Source organism: Oncorhynchus keta, chromosome 13 (assembly GCF_023373465.1).
Source record: "Oncorhynchus keta strain PuntledgeMale-10-30-2019 chromosome 13, Oket_V2, whole genome shotgun sequence".
NCBI lineage: Eukaryota > Metazoa > Chordata > Actinopteri > Salmoniformes > Salmonidae > Oncorhynchus > Oncorhynchus keta.
Genome location: NC_068433.1, coordinates 49,385,830 through 49,408,629, shown reverse-complemented (window position 1 = coordinate 49,408,629; position 22,800 = coordinate 49,385,830). Strand labels below are relative to the sequence as shown.

Here is a 22,800-nt window from a genome sequence, read left to right as displayed (position 1 = left end):
GTCTGTCTATCTATCTGTCTGTCTGTCTGTCTGTCTGTCTGTCTGTCTGTCTGTCTGTCTGTCTGTCTGTCTGTCTGTCTGTCTGTCTGTCTGTCTGTCTGTCTGTCTGTCTGTCTGTCTGTCTCTGTCTCTGTCTCTGTCTCTGTCTGTCTGTCTCTCTCTCTCTCTCTCTCTCTCTCTCTCTCTCTCTCTCTCTCTCTCTCTCTCTCTCTCTCTCTCTCTCTCTCTCTCTCTCTCTCTCTCTCTCTCTCTCTCTCTCTCTCTCTCTCTCTCTTCTCTTCCTCTCTCTCTTTTTCTCTCTCTCTCTCTGTGTCTCTCTCTATCTCTGTCTGTCTGTCTGTCTGTCGCTCTCTCTCTCCTGTCACTGTCTCTCTTCTCTTCCTCTGTCTCTTTTTCTCTCTCTCTCTGTGTCTCTCTCTATCTCTGTCTGTCTGTCTGTCTGTCTGTCTGTCTGTCGCTCTCTCTCTCCTGTCACTGTCTCTCTTCTCTTCCTCTGTCTCTTTTTCTCTCTCTCTCTCTGTGTCTCTCTCTCTCTCTCTGTCTCTTTCCCTCTCTCCTCTCTCTCTGTCTCACTCACTTCCCTCTCTCTCTTTGTTTCTCACTTCCATCATTTCTTTCTCTCCTTTAGTCCCTTGTTTAGTTTTAAGTATCTGTCCCCTCCATGTAACATGCCCCCATTAGTGCTGTTCGCTGCTAGGCTACACGTGCAGACTGTTGGTCAGTCAGGTTAACAGGGTTGAGGCACAGGGCAACTTTTAGGAACACTTTCCTTGTTTCCCTCAGTGGTGTGGGAGTTCTAGGTCATGAACACTGGTATTTTTCAGTAACCTTATCTAACTAGCACTGTTCCCAATATATTCTGGAGACCAATACAGGCTGTTAGAGAAAGAAAATGCACCCATACCCCACAACCATAGACAAGTCAGTGTAGCTTCCACTGAATGTTGATAAGGTTTTCTACAGCTGGAAAAGAATCATGCAGGAACAGGAAAAAAAACAGGTTATAATTCATGGGATAAATGTAGGGGTTGATAATATATATTCCAAACTTTAGAATCATTTTAAAGCTTTATTACACTACACATTTATATTTCCTGCTGTGTAGGAAACTTCTCAGTAACAAAAGAGTGGTCAAATTAGGATCCTACATCTGTAATTGGATACCTTTATTCTAGTCGGGAACCAAGAGACCCCATTGCATGTGAGAGATCTGGAGTTAGATGGAGATTTATGAATTGTGTACTTTATGTAAACTGCAATAGTCTGGAATATACCAAAATCATCCTCTAGCCAACAAGGTCATTCTGTCCTTATCTTCTGCCAACATCGATGAGTATTTTATCCAGCAATCTTATTTAATATAAACTTAAAACACTGTATATGGGTTCCGTGGTAAGACTTGTCAGTCAGTCTCCTTATGTGTCATCCGCCATCTTTGTTTCCTCAATTAATTCCTCTGGTATCCCAGCGGACACTTGTCTCCGTGATTAAACCTGCTGTAAATAGAGCTCATTTCTCATCACAGTCACTTTGACCCGCTCTACTTCATTTCATAGGAAAGGGTTTTCAGGGTAATGAATATCACTATGCCACAAATCATTCTGCTTTCCAGTAAAGGCCTGATTGCAGATGAGTTTCTGCTCCCGTAACACATACTGTAAATAAAAAGATAGCTGTATTACAAGCCCGAAGCACTTCTTTTCCACAGTGTAATGGATGATGTAGGAACTCTGTGCAAACAATGTGCTGAGGCAAGTCGTTTTCTGTCTTGCTCTAGTCTCAGTCTTTTTAGTAGTCTGCTCTGAGTGAGACAGTTGTAAGACAGTATGTGTGTTGTATTATTGTTTATGGGTGCTCCCTCAATCTCCTTCCCCCACACAGAGCCAGGCCTGCCACGGACCATCTTCTCTGTGGACCACTCTGGTATGTACGTTGGCCCTGAAGAAGACTCCTCACAGGGAGGAAAGGGGATTATTCTAAATGTTGTCTTATTTTCTGGAACATTTCATTTAATTTGCATTAAAAGCCCAATGCGGTCATTTTATATCAGTCTCAAATCATTCCTGGGTAACAAATAAGAGCCTTACTGTAATAGATTTCCATTAAAAATGGCAAAATTGGCTTTTTAGCCCAAGAAACATTCTCAAGCAAGAATTTAGCAAGAACTGTCTGGTTTGAGTGTGGAGGGGAAAACGGAAAACTAGCTGTTATTGGCAGAGAAGTTTGGAACTCTCTTTGTTATTGGTCTATTAACCAATATACCACATTGATGTCCCCATGGAAAGCCGAAACTCCCGCCCAGGCAAACCTGCTGATTAAGGGTCCTGTGTCGATTCTTTTCAACAAGCAACTACCAGGAAATAACAGTGATAAAAAATGTTCACACTTTTAGTGTTAGTTCCATCAGCTGTTGTACAATATTATATAAAACACAGAAATAACAGTGCCTTTAATTTCATGTGTTAACTTCCACAATATGTGATCAACAATCCTCTGGCTTCACATAAATTAGACATTAGACTGAGGGCACTCCAAGGTCAACACGTGTCACAGGTGTTGTCTGTTCCTTGACCCCAGGGGCAGAGTACCAGGAGGTGGAGGTCCACCTGAGGAGGCAGAAGTCCGGCTTCGGCTTCCGCATCCTTGGGGGAGACGAGGCGGGTCAGCCTGTGAGTCCGGACACCCGTGAGAAGGCTCGTATGAGATGGGCGTGGAACCCTGTCATTTTCTCCTCTCTAACCCACTACATGCATATCTAACCCTGAACCCTGACTGACTGAGAGACTGGTGATACTGCTGTGGATGGTTACTGGTTAATTGTCTGTAGAGTAACACTCAGCGCAAACATGGAGCCACGTATTTATTCATAAGCACCACTGACATAACAACCACTTATACATGTCATTTCACATACAGTTACTCCCTGCATATTTCTTGTCCACTTGACCATGGCTACACTTCACTTCAATGTAGTCCTTTTATGAATCTTGCCCTCTGATTGGTCAACCGACTTTTTAACCCCTACCCCTAGCTCTCCATGCGTTCTGATTGGTATTTTTCCCATAAACAGATTCTGATTGGGGCCATCATAGAGAAGAGCCCTGCAGACAGAGACGGGCGCCTGCGGCCAGGCGATGAGCTCATCTTCGTGGACGGGATCCCGGTGGCGGGGAAGCCCCACCGCTACGTCATCGACCTGATGCACGGCGCCGCCCGCAATGGACAAGTCAACCTCACCATCAGGAGGAGGCTGCAGGGCCCAGGTGAGAGGATTGGAGGGGACAGATCTAGGATCAGTTACTGAAAACTCCTAATTCTAATCATTAGGGAGGAAAACGGAACTCTGACCTTAGAGCATCTTCTAGGGTCAAATTCATCCTACTCCAAGAAGGCCTGATAGTCTTCCTTTCTCTGGTCTTATGTGGAGTCTGGCTGTTGTATTGTACCTTGAATTGTAGAGCTGCAAGAGCCTGCTGTGTGATGAGTGTAGCAGCCCTCTACACACACCTTCCCCCCTCAGATCTCCCCATTCCCTTACGCTCCGGCTGCCTTTGGTGCCTGGGGAGGAGAGCACAGCCACCCTGGTGAGATCCCGTCTCCCCTCCTCTGTCTCCCTCTTCTCCTTCCGTCTCCAGTCATGAAAGGATGTCTGTCTCACCCGTGTCGTCCGTGGTCTTGCCTTTCATCCCTCGAACGTTTGATTCAAAGTAACACTTTTGGAGATGTCAAGACTCTGTCTCTCCCAGAGGTCACACTACCGTCAGTTCAACCTTGATCACTGAAGAAGATGTAATGAGCTCTAACATGACATCTTGGTTTTGAGGGAATGTTAGTTCTTAGCGATTGTATCTACAGATATCTTCAATGGAGGTTTTCTTTTGCATTAAAAAGATCTTTGGATGCAACAATACAGCCGATGAGGTGTGAGAGAAACCATGACCTTTCACTGATCTGATAGCCAGTCCAGACAGGGCCTGTCTTTGTCCATTGATGAGTGCTGTGCTGTGCTGCAGTGTGGTGTGGTGGAGAGCAGAGCAGAGCAGGTTAACTCAGCTCTCTGTTACCCCCCCACAGGAGAGCCGTGTCCAGAGAACGGCCGCAGCCCCGGCTCTGTGTCCACCCAGCACAGCTCCCCACGCAGCGACTTCACCAATGTCACGTATCCTGGCAACAACGCAGCCCCACCCACTGACGCCATGGTTACAGGTAGCACCACAGATGGAGAGCCGACCTCCAGCGTGCAGCAGCCACCGAGTGATGTCATTATCCACCGCAAGGAGAGTGAAGGGTTTGGATTCGTCATCATCAGCTCGCTCAACCGGCCCGAGACCGCCGCCGCCATCAGTGAGTGCTGCTGTGTGTGTGTGTGTGTGTGTGTGTGTGTGTGTGTGTGTGTGTGTGTGTGTGTGTGTGTGTGTGTGTGTGTGTGTGTGTGTGTGTGTGTGTGTGTGTGTGTGTGTGTGTGTGTGTGTGTGTGTGTGTGTGTGTTATTGCATGTCCATGGGTTGTTTACATTACAATGTACTGCCTTATGGCAATTTCACCTTAAAAGGGAAGGCTTCGCATATTATTATGCTCTTTAGTTTTAATGCATTTTAGTCCAGCAGATACGACCGTTCCAAGCAGAGAAAACCAAATCCATTTTCACAGAAATTGCTGAGAGGAAGAGGTCCCAACCATAGAAAAAATGTAACACCTCTATTTTTGAACCATGTACTCCTCGTCTAACCATCTAACCCGTCTCAATTCCAAATGGTTTCCTGACTGTATCAATCCCTCAGATCTGAGGTAGCTAGGCTCCAGTACGCCGCGTCGCCTTTTAGTGCCCTGCCCACACTCGCCGTGCATACAGCCAGCTGTCTTACATAAGCTGAGAGGGGGCGGGAGAAATGTGAAAAGAGCGAGCAACATAGATAGAAAGAAGAGAGGGAGAGATGGAAAGAAAGCATCCAACCAGTAAGATTAGCCTGAACTCAGACCCATCCTCAACTAACCATATCTGTGTGTCTCTCACTCTGTGTGTATTGTCCTCCGCCTCTCCTCCCATCCCAGGCGTGCCCCATAAGATTGGGCGTATCATCGACGGCAGCCCGGCGGACCGCTGTGGCAAACTGAAGGTGGGTGACCGCATCCTGGCGGTGAACAGCCAGTCCATCATCAACATGCCCCACGCCGACATCGTTAAGCTCATCAAGGACGCCGGCCTCAGCGTCACCCTCCGGATCATACCACAGGAAGGTGAGTGAGACGGGGGGGCAACGGTCAGCAGAATGGAGATAATGGGGGGACCAAGGGGTACTAGAGAATTGTATAATGTAGATGTGGGGGGACTTTCAGGGACTGTTGTTAAAACTGTTTGTCATCTTAAATGCAGCACGTTGTCTTACTGTACAGACCGTTTTACATCCCTTTTTTAAAGGATCAGCGAGTGATATGTCTGTTTGGGAGAACTGTCTAGTGAGTCGGTTTCTGTCACCATCTTCTAATGCTTCATGGGTGTTTCTGGTTATGACGAGCATCTACTGTAGATTAGAGCATTGTACTGACAGTTCTTTGAAGTAGATGCACCGTGTATTATGTTAATGTGGCTCTGTTTAGCATAGTCTATGCAGTGGTGTGTATCTACCTGTCACTGTGTCTGACACTTCTGTCTGTCTGTGTTTCAGAGCTGAGCCCGTCAGCCCCTAGCTCAGAGAAGCAGAGCCCAGCAGTGACCCAGCAGCACAGTCCTCAGGCCCAGCCCAGTCCCGCCGTGGGCCAGCCCATCCCTGCAGTCACCCAGAACAGCCCTGCAGTCACTCAGCCCAGTCCTGCAGTCACCCAGCCCAGCTCCCTGACCCACCAGAGCCCCATCACACAGACCCCAGCCCCCCCACCCCAGATCTACACCCACGACAGCAGGTACGGCAACCGGATGGTCACACACACACAGACGCACACTGCTTAAAAACACACACACACACCAATTCATAGCACCCAGCCCAGTTCTAAATATTGGTCCGCCAGGATAGGGCCATAATTTACACGAGCATTTCGCTAGACGCACAATAACATCTACTAAATATGTGTGTGACCAATAACATTTGATTTGATGTAAGACGTGCAGCATTTAAGTGCTCTATCATTTCCTATGTATTTAAATCGTTTAAGATGGTTGATCATCTATGTGTATGGGTTCATGTAATCTTTAGGGCACATTTGGAAATCTCACTTATACAGCACAGTAGTATCTAATTTTTTTAATCTCTGGGGTAAAAGCACTGTTCCTAAGGGAATTACAGGTGAGAGCGAGGTATTCTCTCCCTGTCTCCAGTTTGTTGTATAACATCACTTAACTCTTATGGACTCCTGAATTATTAACCTAAATAGCTTCTTTATAGACCTACGCTGAATATTTCATCAAGCTCTTACAGGGGGCCCAAAAATGTACCCTGTCATTGTCCTTTCTCTCCTGCTCTGGAGAATTTCCTCTTATTTATTGCCAACTCTGTAAAAGACTGAGAGTCTTTTTATGTGGTTGAAAATATAGATTTCACTTACCACCACTAGTCTTGCCTAAAAGGTAGTTTGATTGAAACAAACAAGGTATTTGTAAATAACTTTGACATGAATTTGACATGAATTGATTCAAAGAGCATTACCTTCACAACCGAATGAAGTTGGAGCTTTCATATGAAATGCTTGTAGTGATAACCCGCTGGGCACACTACATCGTTTCAATGTTGGTAATTGGGTAATATTTAGTTGAGAACTTGATCAATGAGACTACAACATACTGTATATTCACCCACTCAAAAAGACCACTCAAAACAGTTTAATGTCCAACGTGTTATCACCGTGCATTCAACCATCGGGAAAAAAGCACAACCAAATTCCAACGGAAAAACAACGTCATATTTTTGGTTTGGTTTTCACTGAAATGTCTCACTGCGCTTTCAACCATTTAAAAGCACAGCAAAGTTCTAATGGAAATACAATGCCAGATATTTAGTTCATTTATACAACAGATGAATGTCTTATCACTGTGTTTCATCTAATAGCAGAACCAAATGACCTGGATTGCGTTTGAGATTACATTAAAAGTGCATGGTGCAGAGATCAATGCTGTTCAAGATTCTGCACAGATTATTACAGCAATAGTGAAGATCTCCAGAGACCTGCGACAACCTATTCATGCATGTTTTATAATAAGGATTTTATAATTACTCAACCTTAAGGTGACCATGGATGTGTTACTCGTTTTATAGTTGAATGTTACATTAGTTTGTACGATAGCCTTCATTTAGGCTATATTAAATTGTGTTTGGTTGACAAAGCAACCAAATATCAACATTTTAAATTAGATGTATCTACTGATTGCATAGTTCCATCTGAGCCACTGGCTTAATCCCATTCTTGAACTTGTATTTTTGGTTGAGTTAGAGACATGAATCCAACATATCATTGGTTAAACTTGTCAACAAGTTAATATGCTATTCATTGTTTATTGTATTTCAAACATTGAATTGTGTTTGATTTTCAACTTAACAATCAAAGTTAAAGAATAGGACTAAATCATATCAAACTTTAAATGCACTTTAAATAATGTTGGATTTGATTTAGTCCTATTCTTTAACTTGGATTGTTGTGTTGACTTACGTATTTCGTTGCGATGGAGACGTTGTCATTCCAACATATCAAATATGAATTTGGAGACAAACTGTAATTAAAGCCAGAGTAAGTCAGTATTACAGGTGGAAGTATCCAAGCAGAAGAATTACATTTCCTTCAAATGTCGTTATTTGGTGGGTTGACAACTGAACACAATTCAATATAACTAAATATCATTACATTTTAAATGAATCAAAGCTTGAAACCCTGGGCCTATTGTATTGTCTATTTTTAGATGAATTCTGGGTTGAATTGAAACAATGGCTGTCGATGACTTTGCAAATGCTATAGAGGCCAAAATAGTCTCATTGACGTTATATGAGTGATAAAGTATGGTCACATTTAATTTGCTCTGTGAAACCTTCCTTTTGAATGACTTTGATAGCAACAGCGAATCTATTTAGTTTTTAAGTGACATCTCAAAAAATGATTCTCAAGATAGAATCAGGGTAATAGTCACTGACAAATATCATATCTAAGCAGGGTGGGGCTTGGTTAAAACCCTAGGTGGGAGACTAAAGGGTAGCTGTAGATATACCAATTCTCCAGTAGGAGGTGCTGCCCAGCCTATTGTTTTGAAGATCTGATGTTGTTTTTAAGGTACAAATTCAACAAAGACAAACCTATGTTGAAATGTGGTTACCGTGACAACCTCATCTACGTGGTTGAAATTTCACTCTCAAAACATTGATTACTTTTTTTCAAATCCAATGTATTTTCCTTGTATATTCCTTGTCACAATACATTGACAAATTACGTGGTAACAACGTTGATTCAACCAGTTTATGCCCAGTGGGAAATGTCCCTTTAACTTGATTGGTTGGTTAGTTACAGGTCAGAGGTGAAAGCGAGGCAGGATGTGAAACCGGACATCCGACAGCCTCCATTCACAGACTACAGACAGCCCCCGTTGGACTACAGACACCCTCCTGTAGCAGACTACCGCCAGCCACCCACCCTGGACTACAGACACCCTCCTCTGATGGACTACAGACAGCTGTCCACTGACCCCAGGCACTTCCCTATGCCTGTGCCCCACGACTACAGACAGATCCAGCCACAGATGCCACAGGTCTACCAGGTTAGATACTTTACTCATCAATACAATATTGACCTGGGATGTCTGCTAACTTAAATTGTACTTTTACTTTACGTTACTTTTATTTTAAGTATGTAAAGCTGTCAAAATGGGGCTCCCAAGTGGCGCAGCGGTCTAAAAAACTGCATCTCAGTGCTAGAGGCGTCACAACAGACGACCTGTTTCGTATCCAGACTGTATCACAACCAGCGGGGTTTGGGAGTCCCACAGGGCGGTGCACAATTGGCCCAACGTTGTACGAGTTTGGCCGGTGTAGGCCGTCATTGTAAATAAGAATTTGTTCTTAACTGACTTGCCTAGTTAAATAAAGGTTAAAATAAAATAAATACATTCAACTGAAATACATGGTCATTGACAAGCAAGAAACAGTAGTTCAGGAAGAGAAGTTACCGAAGAAGATGTGGTAATTCTATCAGGGTTAAACGAGACTGAACGCAGCACTGAGTTAAACAATGGCGAGTGCAGCATTCAGTCTGGTTTAACCAGGCTATAGTAATACACATGGCCATTAGCTTTTGTGATGGTGACTGATATTGTCTGAATGTGTCCTGCTCCTTCCCCTCCTCCCTGGTTCTTACTGCCTGTTGTCTGAATGTTTCCTGCTCCTTCCCCTCCTCCCTGGTTCTTACTGCCTGTTGTCTGAATGTGTCCTGCTCCTTCCCCTCCTCCCTGGTTCTTACTGCCTGTTGTCTGAATGTGTCCTGCTCCTTCCCCTCCTCTCTGGTTCTTACTGCCTGTTGTCTGAATGTGTCCTGCTCCTTCCCCTCCTCCCTGGTTCTTACTGCCCGTTGTCTGAATGTGTCCTGCTCCTTCCCCTCCTCCCTGGTTCTTACTGCCTGTTGTCTGAATGTGTCCTGCTCCTTCCCCTCCTCCCTGGTTCTTATTGCCTGTTGTCTGAATGTGTCCTGCTCCTTCCCCTCCTCCCTGGTTCTTACTGCCTGTTGTCTGAATGTGTCCTGCTCCTTCCCCTCCTCTCTGGTTCTTACTGCCCGTTGTCTGAATGTGTCCTGCTCCTTCCCCTCCTCTCTGGTTCTTATTGCCTGTTGTCTGAATGTGTCCTGCTCCTTCCCCTCCTCCCTGGTTCTTACTGCCTGTTGTCTGAATGTGTCCTGCTCCTTCCCCTCCTCTCTGGTTCTTATTGCCTGTTGTCTGAATGTGTCCTGCTCCTTCCCCTCCTCTCTGGTTCTTACTGCCTGTTGTCTGAATGTGTCCTGCTCCTTCCCCTCCTCTCTGGTTCTTACTGCCTGTTGTCTGAATGTGTCCTGCTCCTTCCCCTCCTCCCTGGTTCTTATTGCCTGTTGTCTGAATGTGTCCTGCTCCTTCCCTTCCTCCCTGGTTCTTACTGCCTGTTGTCTGAATGTGTCCTGCTGCTTCCCCTCCTCCCTGGTTCTTACTGCCTGTTGTCTGAATGTGTCCTGCTCCTTCCCCTCCTCCCTGGTTCTTACTGCCTGTTGTCTGAATGTGTCCTGCTCCTTCCCCTCCTCCCTGGTTCTTACTGCCTGTTGTCTGAATGTGTCCTGCTCCTTCCCCTCCTCCCTGGTTCTTACTGCCTGTTGTCTGAATGTGTCCTGCTCCTTCCCCTCCTCCCTGGTTCTTACTGCCCGTTGTCTGAATGTGTCCTGTTCCTTCCCTCCTCCCTGGTTCTTACTGCCCGTTTTCTGAATGTGTCCTGTTCCTTCCCCTCCTCCCTGGTTCTTACTGCCCGTTGTCTGAATGTGTCCTGTTCCTTCCCCTCCTCCCTGGTTCTTACTGCCCGTTGTCTGAATGTGTCCTGCTCCTTCCCCTCCTCCCTGGTTCTTACTGCCCGTTGTCTGAATGTGTCCTGTTCCTTCCCCTCCTCCCTGATTCTTACTGCCCGTTGTCTGAATGTGTCCTGTTCCTTCCCCTCCTCCCTGGTTCTTACTGCCCGTTGTCTGAATGTGTCCTGCTCCTTCCCCTCCTCCCTGGTTCTTACTGCCTGTTGTCTGAATGTGTCCTGTTCCTTCCCCTCCTCCCTGGTTCTTACTGCCTGTTGTCTGAATGTGTCCTGTTCCTTCCCCTCCTCCCTGGTTCTTACTGCCTGTTGTCTGAATGTGTCCTGCTCCTTCCCCTCCTCCCTGGTTCTTACTGCCTGTTGTCTGAATGTGTCCTGTTCCTTCCCCTCCTCCCTGGTTCTTACTGCCCGTTTTCTGAATGTGTCCTGCTCCTTCCCCTCCTCCCTGGTTCTTACTGCCTGTTGTCTGAATGTGTCCTGTTCCTTCCCCTCCTCCCTGGTTCTTACTGCCTGTTGTCTGAATGTGTCCTGTTCCTTCCCCTCCTCCCTGGTTCTTACTGCCTGTTGTCTGAATGTGTCCTGTTCCTTCCCCTCCTCCCTGGTTCTTACTGCCTGTTGTCTGAATGTGTCCTGCTCCTTCCCCTCCTCCCTGGTTCTTACTGCCCGTTGTCTGAATGTGTCCTGCTCCTTCCCCTCCTCCCTGGTTCTTACTGCCTGTTGTCTGAATGTGTCCTGCTCCTTCCCCTCCTCCCTGGTTCTTACTGCCTGTTGTCTGAATGTGTCCTGCTCCTTCCCCTCCTCCCTGGTTCTTACTGCCTGTTGTCTGAATGTGTCCTGCTCCTTCCCCTCCTCCCTGGTTCTTACTGCCTGTTGTCTGAATGTGTCCTGCTCCTTCCCCTCCTCCCTGGTTCTTACTGCCTGTTGTCTGAATGTGTCCTGCTCCTTCCCCTCCTCCCTGGTTCTTACTGCCCGTTGTCTGAATGTGTCCTGCTCCTTCCCCTCCTCCCTGGTTCTTACTGCCCGTTGTCTGAATGTGTCCTGCTCTTTCTCCAGGACTTTGACTTCTTCACCGTGGAGCTGGAGAAGAGTGTGAAGGGGTTTGGCTTCAGTATCCGTGGAGGGAGGGAGTACAAGATGGACCTGTTTGTCCTGCGACTGGCCGAGGACGGACCCGCCATCCGCAACGGGAGGATGAGGGTAGGCTGATGACGATGTCACATCCTGTGCTGAACTAACACTTCCCCTCATCATACTTACAGTAGCTTCTCTCCCAACGCTGGTTTAGTGGGATATTAATAATAAATCTTTGCTAGTTATAATTGTCTGATGATTATCTTGGCAGCAAATTTCCATTTTAAGCCCTGTAAGAAAATAATCTGCTAATGCAGTGTGGCTGAGTGTGTGAAGGATTTGGGATGTTTTGACACCTGCTGGGTTAGTGGGTTTACTGGCAGCAGAAACGTTTCCCTAGTCTAGTCAATAATACATTAGGTACTATAAACATTCAGATGAATAATTAAAGGGTGGCTGCTTTTACCATGAGTAGTTTTCACGTTTGTCCATTTCGTAATGTTCTCTCCAGGGACAGTCTGCCATCTGTTTAACACAAAAAAAGAAGTTCAAATGTAACGTTAGTACTCTTTGTAAAAAGATGCCGAGCGTGCCAAGCTTTTAGTTTTTCCCCAAGTTCACACCTTCCTTCCATCACCTCTGTCAAAGTATGAGTCACTCTCTCTCAACAGCTGTATATGTTCTTGTAGCCTGCTATGTTCATCCAGAGTGACTCTGACCACTTAATGGTGTAAAAGATACAGAAATCTCGCTTTACTTTTCTGTCATCGCAGTTGTTCTATATCTCCTAAAGTATCTTGATCGTCTCCTACCCGTCACACTTTTCTCTCTGCCCAATCTCCCTAGTGTGGGCCAATAGCGTCATCGCTGTGCATTCCTTATCTGTAATGAACCTGTCGGAGATAATGTGTGTGAAACGGCCCGTAGGGATATTACTCTCACTCCGTCACGGCGAGGTAAATGCAGCTCGGCGGGCCCAGGCCCAAACCCATCGCCTGGGGATGAGGGATAGCTAGCGGTCCTGTTCTCTCTCTTCTACGCCCGGGCCGGTATCGTGATTTATCCTTCAGTAATCACAGATTTAAAAGGCCTACTCAAACTCTGCAGTCCGCCACACACAGGCCCAGTTTGAACTCTGATCATGGGGAGATGAATGGTCGAGGGGGAAAGGTAGGATCATCTAACACCGCTGTTGAAATGAACTGGGATGGGCCGGCCGGCTGGCTATATAGTATAATACTTGTTACACCACCAAGGCTCAGGCTCTGGTCAAAAGTGCACTATATAGGCAATAGGGTGCTGTTTCAGACACAACCTTAGTAAGCTTGGCTGTACTCGAGATAGCATCTAGAGGAGAGACAATCCAAGGATAACCATGCTTCATCTGGAGGTCATACTACTGCTGTTGGCTTGGTGTTCAATTCTCCCATCCACACCCAGTCACTTCCCATCCATTTAAAGGGGAATGACTCAGGCCGGCCTCTGCCATTCACTAACTGTCAGAAGGTGGAGATGGACGGGCGGCCCAGCTCCGCTCAGATGAGCCTAATAACACTTAATGACTCCCCTTCTCTCTCTCTGTTGCCGGGCGGATTCTCTCTCCTCTCACTTTCAAATTACTTCCACTATTAGCCGATGACTTTTCCATTTGTTACAGTAATTGGTTTATACATTTGGCGCCGCAGCACGTGGTCTCCTACACTATCAGTCAAGAGGGCACTGGTCCCATTCCCAAGTGAAGGAAGTGTGTTAGTGAGATCCTTCAGGGGATATGCCTATACAATCGGCCTCCGACCTTGATGTTGTAGTCATAGAGAGGTCACAACCTTTTCACTGTAGTGCTGGAAGGGAGTGTACTTAGTGAAATGAATAGGTTACTACCAGGTCTTCAGCTACTAATGTCCTGGGTCATATTCATTAGGAATACGTTTTGCAACGGAAAGCTAAAACAATTGTTACTTATTGGACTGATTCAGGTACTCCCTCCCTGTTTCAGTCTAGTTTCTTCCATTTGGTACGTAATGAACAACGCCCAGGACATTGGTATTCAGGAGGGTATCCTCTTTAGTCTCAGCCCCCCTGCAGGGACGAGTCCATAATTCAATCTAAATGACATTATAAAAACGGGCTGCAGGAATTAATGACAACTGACACCACATTCATATTCATGAGTGCTAATTCTGATTAGAGCTTTACACTGGCCGCTCTGATCCCTCTGCACCACTATGATTTATAGATACACATTGATCCTAATAAATTGTGATCCACAATAAATTTGCCTTATTAATTTTGCGCTTCAATACGTAGTGTGTGTGCTTATCTCCGAGGCCTGCCAAGAAATAATTGCGTTGGGGGTTGCGGCAGTGTGTGCCAGTGTTCTTCCATAATTTGTTCATCTAATCAGGGAATTGGTGTGAACTTGCCACGCAATGTAACGCATGTTTATGTAACACAGGTTGCTCAGTGGGTTGGTGATTTAGAGGTTACTGTCACAGTGGTCAATTGTCTATTTATTGTCTGTGCAGTTTCTGCATGGCAACAGGATTTCATGCACATACACACACCTGCATGCACACACACACACACACAGCGGACACACACACACACACACACACACACACACACACACACACACACACACACACACACACACACACACACACACACACACTATCTATCTACAGTATTGCTCCCTCTCTCTCTCACTCTCTCTCTCTCACTGTGTTGTCTCTCCTCCTTTCCAGGTAGGGGACCAGATCATTGAGATCAATGGGGACACCACCAGGGACATGACCCACGCCCGGGCCATCGAGCTCATCAAGTCAGGGGGCCGGCGGGTACGTCTGCTCCTGAAGAGAGGCACAGGGCAGGTCCCAGAGTATGGTGGGTTTCCATTCTGTCCCTTGAACCCTGTTGTTTACCCCTCCCCAGACCAAGGCTAATCCAGCTGTAACACACTCAAATACACCTGCTTACCTTCTAATCTCATCTGATTCCAGTAACACTATAATCACATTTTAAAAGTCACACGCATTTCTAAAATGATTACGTCTATAGATGATTCTTTACTCGGGCCTCCCGAGTGGCGCAGCAGTCTAAAGCACTGCATTGGAGTGTTGCGGCGACACCACAGCCTGGGAGTCCCATAGGGTGACGCACAATTGGCCCAGCGTCGTCCTGGTTGGGGGAGGGTTTGGCCGGGGGGGCTTTACTTGGCTTTCGTGCTCTAGCAACTTCTTGTGGCGGACTGGGCGCCTGCGGGTGAACGGTGTTTCCTCCGACACATTGGCGAGGCTGACTTCCGGGTTAAGCGGGGCAGGTGTTAAGAAGTGCGGTTTGGCGGGTCATGTTTCGGAGGATGCATGACTCGACCTTCGCCTCTCCCGAGCCTGTTGGGGAGTTGCCGCGATGAGACAATTTCGCAATCACTAATTTGAGTTGAAAAAGGTGGTAAGAATGACAAAAAACATCAACTATAAAACATCAACTTATAACTATAACTCTGCTTATGTCTGGCATGCCTATCTTATAATGTAGTTGTATTTTCTACATCCATAGCAATGTCTTTCTCTCCACTTAATACTTTAACACTGATAAACTTGTCTTTCTCTTGACTAACAATAGTGTAACTCTTCCTTTCAAGGCATCTGGTTTAACCCTAATGACTGGTATAGGTTGTTACTCCCCTTTCCTTAGGAATGGTACCTTCCAGTCTCTCCATGTGCATGAAAAGTGACAAGCATGGCTCCCCCTATTTCTTCCTAATGGGCCACTCTAAAGACACGGTTTGTGACGATCTGCATGTTCCAGTCTAATTCTACTTGGTGTCGTGGTTTGTGGTGTGGTTTTGTGTGCCCATGCCGTGGGTTGCAGCTGTGACTTCCTGGTCAGAACACACTGGCTCCTCCTCTCCACTTCAATCACAGTGACATCAACCTACAGTAGTTCCCCAGCTATTGGGGCTTTCAAGACAACTGGGTGGGGGGTCAAATCATGACTTCACTGATCTTCAGGTCGGAAACTCTGAGCTTTATAAAGATGTCAGAGTTTGACCGTTCAAAACTATTTTCCCAGTCGGTGTTCGTTTTTTCCCCTGAGTTCCCAGTTGTCTTGAACACACTTAAGTCTGAGATTTCCAAGTTCCCAGGTGTTTTGAACGCAGAATATGTCCACGTGGTCATCAGGCCAGCCCAATGGAATTATTATACTGTATGTACACACAATAAATACATATTACACATTTAGAAAGATCCATGGACCAACTTTTACAAAATAGTGATTCAAACTGACAGCCACTATCGTCTAGATAGATTAGTCAGAAATATATAGGCAGACTATTTCCTGTGATAAAATCCCACCATGGTGCACGCTGAGGCCCCTAACAGACATTTATGTCCCCAGCACCTCAGGGAATGACAGCACCTAGCGGCCCTCTTGGTAATAAATCGTGATGTGTCAGACTCTCCCATGGCCTCTGTAACGGAGAGTCACACTCCCGGCCTGTGGGTAGTGAGTTAGCGCTGAGGCTAACACTGCACATGACTCTTCCACAGCCAGCCAAGGCCTCCACTGTGAAATACAGTCATCAGCACTTAGCTTTGGCAGGTGACCAGGGTCTTTAAACACAGGAAATAGGATTGTCTGTCTCCTTCTTCGTCGCTAGACGACTTCTGACTACCACTCCCAGTCGGAGACACTCCCCGGCCATTTATGACAGAGATTTTTTTGTTATCTATTTCTGTCTCTCTCCCTCCCTCCCTCTCTCTCCCTCCCTCTCTCTCCCCCCTTTCCTCCATTAGAAAGACTTTTTTCTATTACCTGCCCGCGGGTGACATAAAGCTGTGAAATACGCACCATGAGCCCATTACACTGTCAGCCAGAGGACGCCATATTAAATCACCAGCGTCACTTTTCATATCAACTATCAACCTGTGTGTTCTGGGCAGAGCAGTCACATAAAAGTGGAATAGCCATTTGTAACATGGATGTGGGGGATTGTGTGGATACGTAGATGTTTTTACAGGCCTGGGTTTATCTGTATACTGAGAGGATGTAGTATTTATGTTTGATGCGCTGCTTCGGGGTTATTTAACTACATTTTGCAAAGCGGCTCTGTATTTTCAGCTAGTTTATACAGTACTTTGCAGAGGAAAACGAATTCAAAGCTTATAAAAACTGCATCCTGATGAAATAATGAAGTTGAATAAAAGACGGTTGTCACATTTAGTACCACATAATATAATACTGTGTGTGTGCGCGTGCATGACGTTTGTGAGTATGTGGACGTGTGCATGCTGTGTATTGTGTGGATGTATTAGAGCATGTGTACATTTGTCCCCTCATACAGAGTACTAGAGTATGGAGGTTGTATTAAGGTCAGATCCAGTCAGCTAGCTGGGCAGCAGGGCCCTCACCCCTCAGAACGAACAGAGCCGTATCCAAGGTGACAGCAGGCATTAGCTCAGCACACATACTCCCTCTCACAATCCTATTGGGCCACACAGCCTCCACGGGAGACAGGTCATCACTTCAATACACCAAGCAGTGGCTGATGGGTAGCGGAATGAGCTGGTGTGAATAGTCCAGGGTTTCAGAGCGCAACAGGCACCTGCATTGACTGTGAGCCTGCCCACTGAGCTCTCTCCAAACATCAGACCTTCCTAGCTGGTCTGGGAGTCCATCTAGTCTGTAATGAGGCCTCATGGAACTAGCCTCCCTCTTTCCCCCTGCTAGTTAGACGAATGGCGCTAGCCTCCCTGGTGACTTCCCCCCTGCCTGCCTGTTTGTAATGAATGATTACCCAGGGACTGCTAGCTTAGCGATGCAGAGAGAGAAGCTAACAGGCCTTGTGAGCTGCAGCAGCCTCTGAGGAGAAGGTAGAGCCCTGTAGGTTTAGCCACTACCGTGGTTACTCAGCCCAGAGCACCGGTGGGGAGTCTCGAACCCGCAGGTTTTCTCTCCCGAGCCAAGCTGAAGCACCGCCTGATTCAGCATATCATCCATTCCATTAATAAACCTGTTTTCGATTACTCTGCCCCCTTCTTAGAAGTGCTGAGGCTTTAAAGAGAGCTAGAGAACTGAGATGTGTGCTGCCTAAAAGTGAACTTGCAGTGTGTGACTTATAGGAGTGAAGTGATATTTCACTTGCAGCCCATACCACAAAGACTGGGTTTGATTGTTGTGATTGCTATAATATGGATGCTGTCATCCATGTAGACTAGAGGCATGTTTTTTGGCTTGGTGTGTGTTGTTTGGATAAATCTATAGATTCATAGATATATCTCTATAGGGCAAACTTCCACTTAAGTCAATGTTTCACTCAGTCTCCCATTGACATCCATGCATGACTAAGTAAATGGAAGGTAGGATTCGCCCCTGACTGTTAAGACTATCCTTTCCCATGTCTAACTGTGTGTTTGTGCCCCAGCAGACAGTACCTCCCCCTGGGATGCACGCCCTTCAGCCTCCCCAAGTCTGTCGGAAGTAGCCCTGCCCCCAGACACTCTGACCATGCCATCGCCCTCATCTCATCTGACCCCGTCCCAGCAGCCCCCAGGCCCCGACCTGGCTCGCCTGCCACCGCAGGAGGTCCCGCGGGAGCCGGCGGTGCAAGAGAGCAGGAAGGCAGATCGCTCCCAGAGCCCCCGGAAGGGCCCGACCGAGCCGCAAAATCCGGACCAGACCGGTCACGGGAGGAGGGACCGGGACCGGCCCAGTGGGAGTGGTTGCAGTAATGGGAGGGCCAAGCAGAAGGAAGGTGGCAGGTCCACCCGCAGAGGGAGCTGCCCCAAAGAGGGAGGGCCGGTGGGGAGGGATGAGCTGCTACCTGGGGGAGGGGAGCCCAAAAGCTCCTCCAGGGGGAGGTCTAAGGAGAGGATAGCTGGGGAGAGCAGCAGCACGTCCCAGGGGAAAAGAGAACCCACACAGTCCCCGACGAAAGGCTCCAAGCCCTCATACACAAACTCTAACGGGAACGGCAGCAGCGGTGCTGGTACTCAGAGTGGCAGCAGCAGTCACCCAGACGTTAGTGTCGGGCATCAGGGGGAGCCGGGGCAGGAGAAGCCCAGGCCCAGAGAGGCAGAGAGGGGCCCTGGAGAGACCCGGCCCTGCCGCCCCAACAAGAGCACCAGCAGCGGCAGCACGGCAGCGGGTAGGAAGGCCACTGTGTCCCCTGGGCCCTGGAAGATCCCCGGCTCTGACAAGCTGCCCAGCACCCTGCGCTCGGGCACGTCCACTGTGAGCAGATAACACCTTGGAGTATACCCACTACCAGACCCCCAGGCCGGGCTACACTAAGCCTGGCTAGCCCCTTCATTGTCTCCCCTCGCCCTGCCTCCCCTACCCCACCCTCTAGACCTCAGATGTAAAGGGGGGTTCGTCCATGCGTTTTTAGAGAACCATTTTTATTTATATTGTACTCTAAATTATTTTGAGAGATATTTTACACCGACCACCTTAAGAACTGGAAAGCATCCACTTAAAAATTCAAAACAAGAAGAAACCAAGCAGAATGTGTGTAGCGTGACTGGATCCTTGAGCAGTGTTAAGGGGTCCGAATACAGGAAGTTCATTTGGAAGTGCTCAAATCCCCACAGCACTCCAGTCCAGGACGTACATGCAAATTGAACCACTCACCGATTGGTTGACTGTGACACTGCAGTTATTTTATACAATGAAGTCTATTTTATGAAAAGGAATGTTGAAGAGGGGTTGCCTGTTTTTGTGTATTTTGAAAAGAGAGAATGAAAACCAGAACTAGAAAAAGAGTATACGCATTAATGGGACTTTGCCTTAAATAAGAGACTGTACGAGACTGAAGAAGCTATCCCGAGGAATCTATCAAACGGTATAGAAATAAATCTATTATATGATGGGTATTAATATGTGGGACGTGATCATCTCTCATGCATACCTAGTCGGGCCAATGGTAGTTCTGAGACGCCTCATAAGCTCGACGAGTGAAGGAACACAACACCGTTTTTCAACACTCCCTTATGACTCCACAGCCACAAATCCACTATAATATTGCATTTCTAGTCTGTGTGGACCCATTCTACGAGACTGCAGTGGACTCTAAGGGCTGTTCGTGCTTGAATCATCAACGGTTGGGTCACAGGAGATACATTTCCCCCTCACTGTGCTTCGCGAACAAAGCAATTTGCTGAGGTTTGTCTGGTGGACAATGTGGAGAGAGTGAAGGCTCATGGGATATCGGGGCAGAGTGCCTTACGATCAGGGACCGACGGACAGAGAGGTCTGTTATGGACTTAAAGAACCTAGAACACTCTAGACTGATGTGGTTCAATCCAGGCTGCTACCGTACAGTCAATACCAATGTCCCAATATTCATATACATCTGTGCCATGACAGACATTCATGGTTTTATATCTGATTGTTGAAATTTGTTCACTATATTTACAGACCCCACAGTATTTATTTGGTCAGAAAACATTAGCAAATCTTTCCATTTCCTTGCAGATTGAAGTTAGTTCCACAACTTTTGGGGTTCTGTTGGTATCGCATTGTCAGATATCGAAATGTCTAGACAGAACATCTCAAACAGATGGTGTAATCAAGCTGTAGCTACACAGAATTACGTGTTTGGGTGAAAATATGGCAAGGGTATGAAAGCAGGAAACTACACTAGTATTTCTGGTGGGGATCAGAGAGAGAGAGAAACATTGCTATTTGTCACGAGCTCATTCATCACTTAACTGTGTCTAATGCTCTGTGCTTCACTTAACGCTGTTCATTTACACAACACATGAAACACGTTTATCTCCCAAAGACGCATATGTATACATTACAACTGACAACTGTCTGGATATTCATTTCAACGTTTGTTTAGTCTCTAAGTGTCTACATAGCCAGTGACGTTAAAATATAGATACACATCACTCTCTACCAGATTGTGGCCCAATTAACTTCGGAGCTCTACACTCCCCCATTACCAGTTTACACACACACACAGTTAAGACACACACAGTTAAGACACACACAGTAATACACACACGCGCGTCCCTCAGAACCGCCTTGTCATCCGATGACTAAGGTAGAGTTTTTTAGTTTTTTAAACTCTCTCAAACCCTCTCTCTGGCCCTGGGACTACCAGAAGCTAATTCATCTGCCGCTCTGATAACTAATATACTATACATGGAGATGTGGAGAGGCTACAATCATCTAGACATTATGATCATTGACAGACACAAGAATCATTCTTGGCGATAAAAGAAAAGTCATTAAGGAGCAATCCGAATGTGTCCCCTTTAGTTCCTGCAGACATCTGATTTTTGAGTGGTAATTTGCAGTGTGTCGAGCTAAAAATCCAGCAAAGAGAGGATGACATTGGCAGAACAAAGCTGTCCCCCTCGGGTGGAAGAAATGCAGACAGTCTTTCAGAATAGCAGTAATTACGAGAGAGGTGAGTGATGCGCTGAGCCCATTGGAATCTCTATTTATGAGAGGAAAATATATTTCTTTAAAGCACAAAGTGGTTCAGAGAATTGGTATATAAATTGTGCTGGGGAACTGACCCTGAGTAGAGAGGAGTCTGTGGCTCAGCTGCTGTCTGGGCCTGTTTGAATACTTTAACAATGCATCCTTCCTCTCTTCCTTCTCTCTTTCCTAACGTCTTGTAAGAACAATGGTTACTTCAAGTAAGTAGGCAGCAGGTAGCCTAGATGTTCAGAGCATTGGGCCAGTAACTGAAAGGTTGCTGGTTTGAATCCCGAGCTGAATAAGTGGAAAATCTTCCCTTGAGCAAGGCACTTCACCCCAATTGCTCTGGATAAGAGCATCTGTTACATGACAATAAATAAATATATAATAATGTAAAGCACAGGTACATGTTCATTCATGTAAGTGTCACTGGTTACTTCAAGAAAGGATTCATTTGAACAGTGCCACTGTGGTCACCCCACACACAACCATTCCTATAGTGTCTGGCCAGTCCTGACTGTATACTGCACCTTCATCACTAAGCCTATCATGACTTCTGTGTAGACTAGAGACAAGGAAGAATGTCCTTCCTTCGTTGCACAGTTCGCCGCTTTTTCTCGTCAGAGCAGTCCCCCATTGAGGCAAATATCAGTACTTTTCTATGGACAGATCAGAAGAGATGGGTATATCTAAAACGGTGAGTGTGTTGAAGACTGACGCACGTACAATACATGAACCCCCTGAGCCTACCTAATGCAGCAGGGTATCACTGTGTAGTGTTATTATTAGCCGTGGTATTGACATTGTACAGGTGTGTCGCTATTATAAATATGACTCAATGTATTATTATGGATAGTCCCAGACTATAAGTGAACGGCCTATTTTTATGAAATGCAACACTATGGATATATTAACTTTTGCAGAAATCTTGTTTACCGTATGATATTCTGAAATGCTGTCAAATAAAATCTTGACACGGTGTAAAGTATTCAATTAGGATCGAGCTGTCACCGATTTATGTCTGACCGCGTTGATGGCCTTATGGCAGGTGAACAGAGTGCCCATTCATTAGTGCACGCCGTAGTAAAACGTTTTGCTACAAAAACAAAGGTTTCTTATAGGACAAGTTCAGGTTAGTTCCTCCGTGTTTTGTCTTGTTTGCTTCTGTTTTGTTCCAAGTGAAAACAACTCAATATGCCCGGAGGTACTTACAGCGGGATTTCCCCCTGCCTTATGACCGACCACATGAGGGCAATGCTGTGTAAGGAAAGAAGGCAAATCACTGATTTCAAAATGACTATTGTACATTCGTATTGTTTCCACTAGAGAGCATTGTAGACTCATTTTTGTTTTTTTGCATCGTTTCGTAACATTTTCTTTTATATACATGCATAGGTTATTTAACCTATTTAAGCTGTTCCAAATATTCATCCTACGATTTTAACAGGCACTCGAATCTGGTCTACTTTATTTGAGATATGTACAATCTGACTGGCAAAGCTAAGCAACAACAAACATGTTCACTTGGCCTTAAACTACCTTTGTCTGGCATTATTTTTGGCAAAAGGACATGACGAGATATTTGATCAAATCTATCTCATACTTAACTTTACTAGAGAACGTCTTGTAAATGTACTTTACTTGAGAAAGGAATTCCATTTTGATTAGGTATTTCTTGCCCTTTCAATCAGCGCATTTTGACTAGAATTCTGGAGTTGTGTAATCTTCACCTTTTAATGTCACAGTTACCAAATCAAATAAAACAATTTGTCACATGCGCCGAATACAA

The 22,800-nt window shown here is 46.1% G+C and overlaps 1 protein-coding gene across 6 annotated transcripts in view; it reads left to right on the top strand.

The window, feature by feature from the left end:
• Nucleotides 1-22,800, top strand: part of LOC118392590 (membrane-associated guanylate kinase, WW and PDZ domain-containing protein 2-like) — a 123,558-nt gene extending 100,758 nt beyond the window's left edge. For 3 of the 6 annotated variants that reach the window (XM_052460519.1, XM_052460518.1, XM_052460522.1), the window contains 10 exons: nucleotides 1,882-1,923; nucleotides 2,578-2,693; nucleotides 3,071-3,263; nucleotides 4,075-4,344; nucleotides 5,053-5,238; nucleotides 5,667-5,901; nucleotides 8,479-8,731; nucleotides 11,556-11,699; nucleotides 14,318-14,456; nucleotides 18,004-22,800. In XM_052460519.1, the coding sequence (XP_052316479.1) occupies nucleotides 1,882-1,923; nucleotides 2,578-2,693; nucleotides 3,071-3,263; nucleotides 4,075-4,344; nucleotides 5,053-5,238; nucleotides 5,667-5,901; nucleotides 8,479-8,731; nucleotides 11,556-11,699; nucleotides 14,318-14,456; nucleotides 18,004-18,821 (2,396 nt within the window). In that variant the 3' untranslated portion in view covers nucleotides 18,822-22,800. Of the gene's footprint in view, nucleotides 1-1,881; nucleotides 1,924-2,577; nucleotides 2,694-3,070; nucleotides 3,264-4,074; nucleotides 4,345-5,052; nucleotides 5,239-5,666; nucleotides 5,902-8,478; nucleotides 8,732-11,555; nucleotides 11,700-14,317; nucleotides 14,457-15,247; nucleotides 15,359-18,003 lie in introns of all 6 variants that reach the window. The other 3 variants (XM_052460523.1, XM_052460524.1, XM_052460520.1) reach the window with 3 other exon arrangements.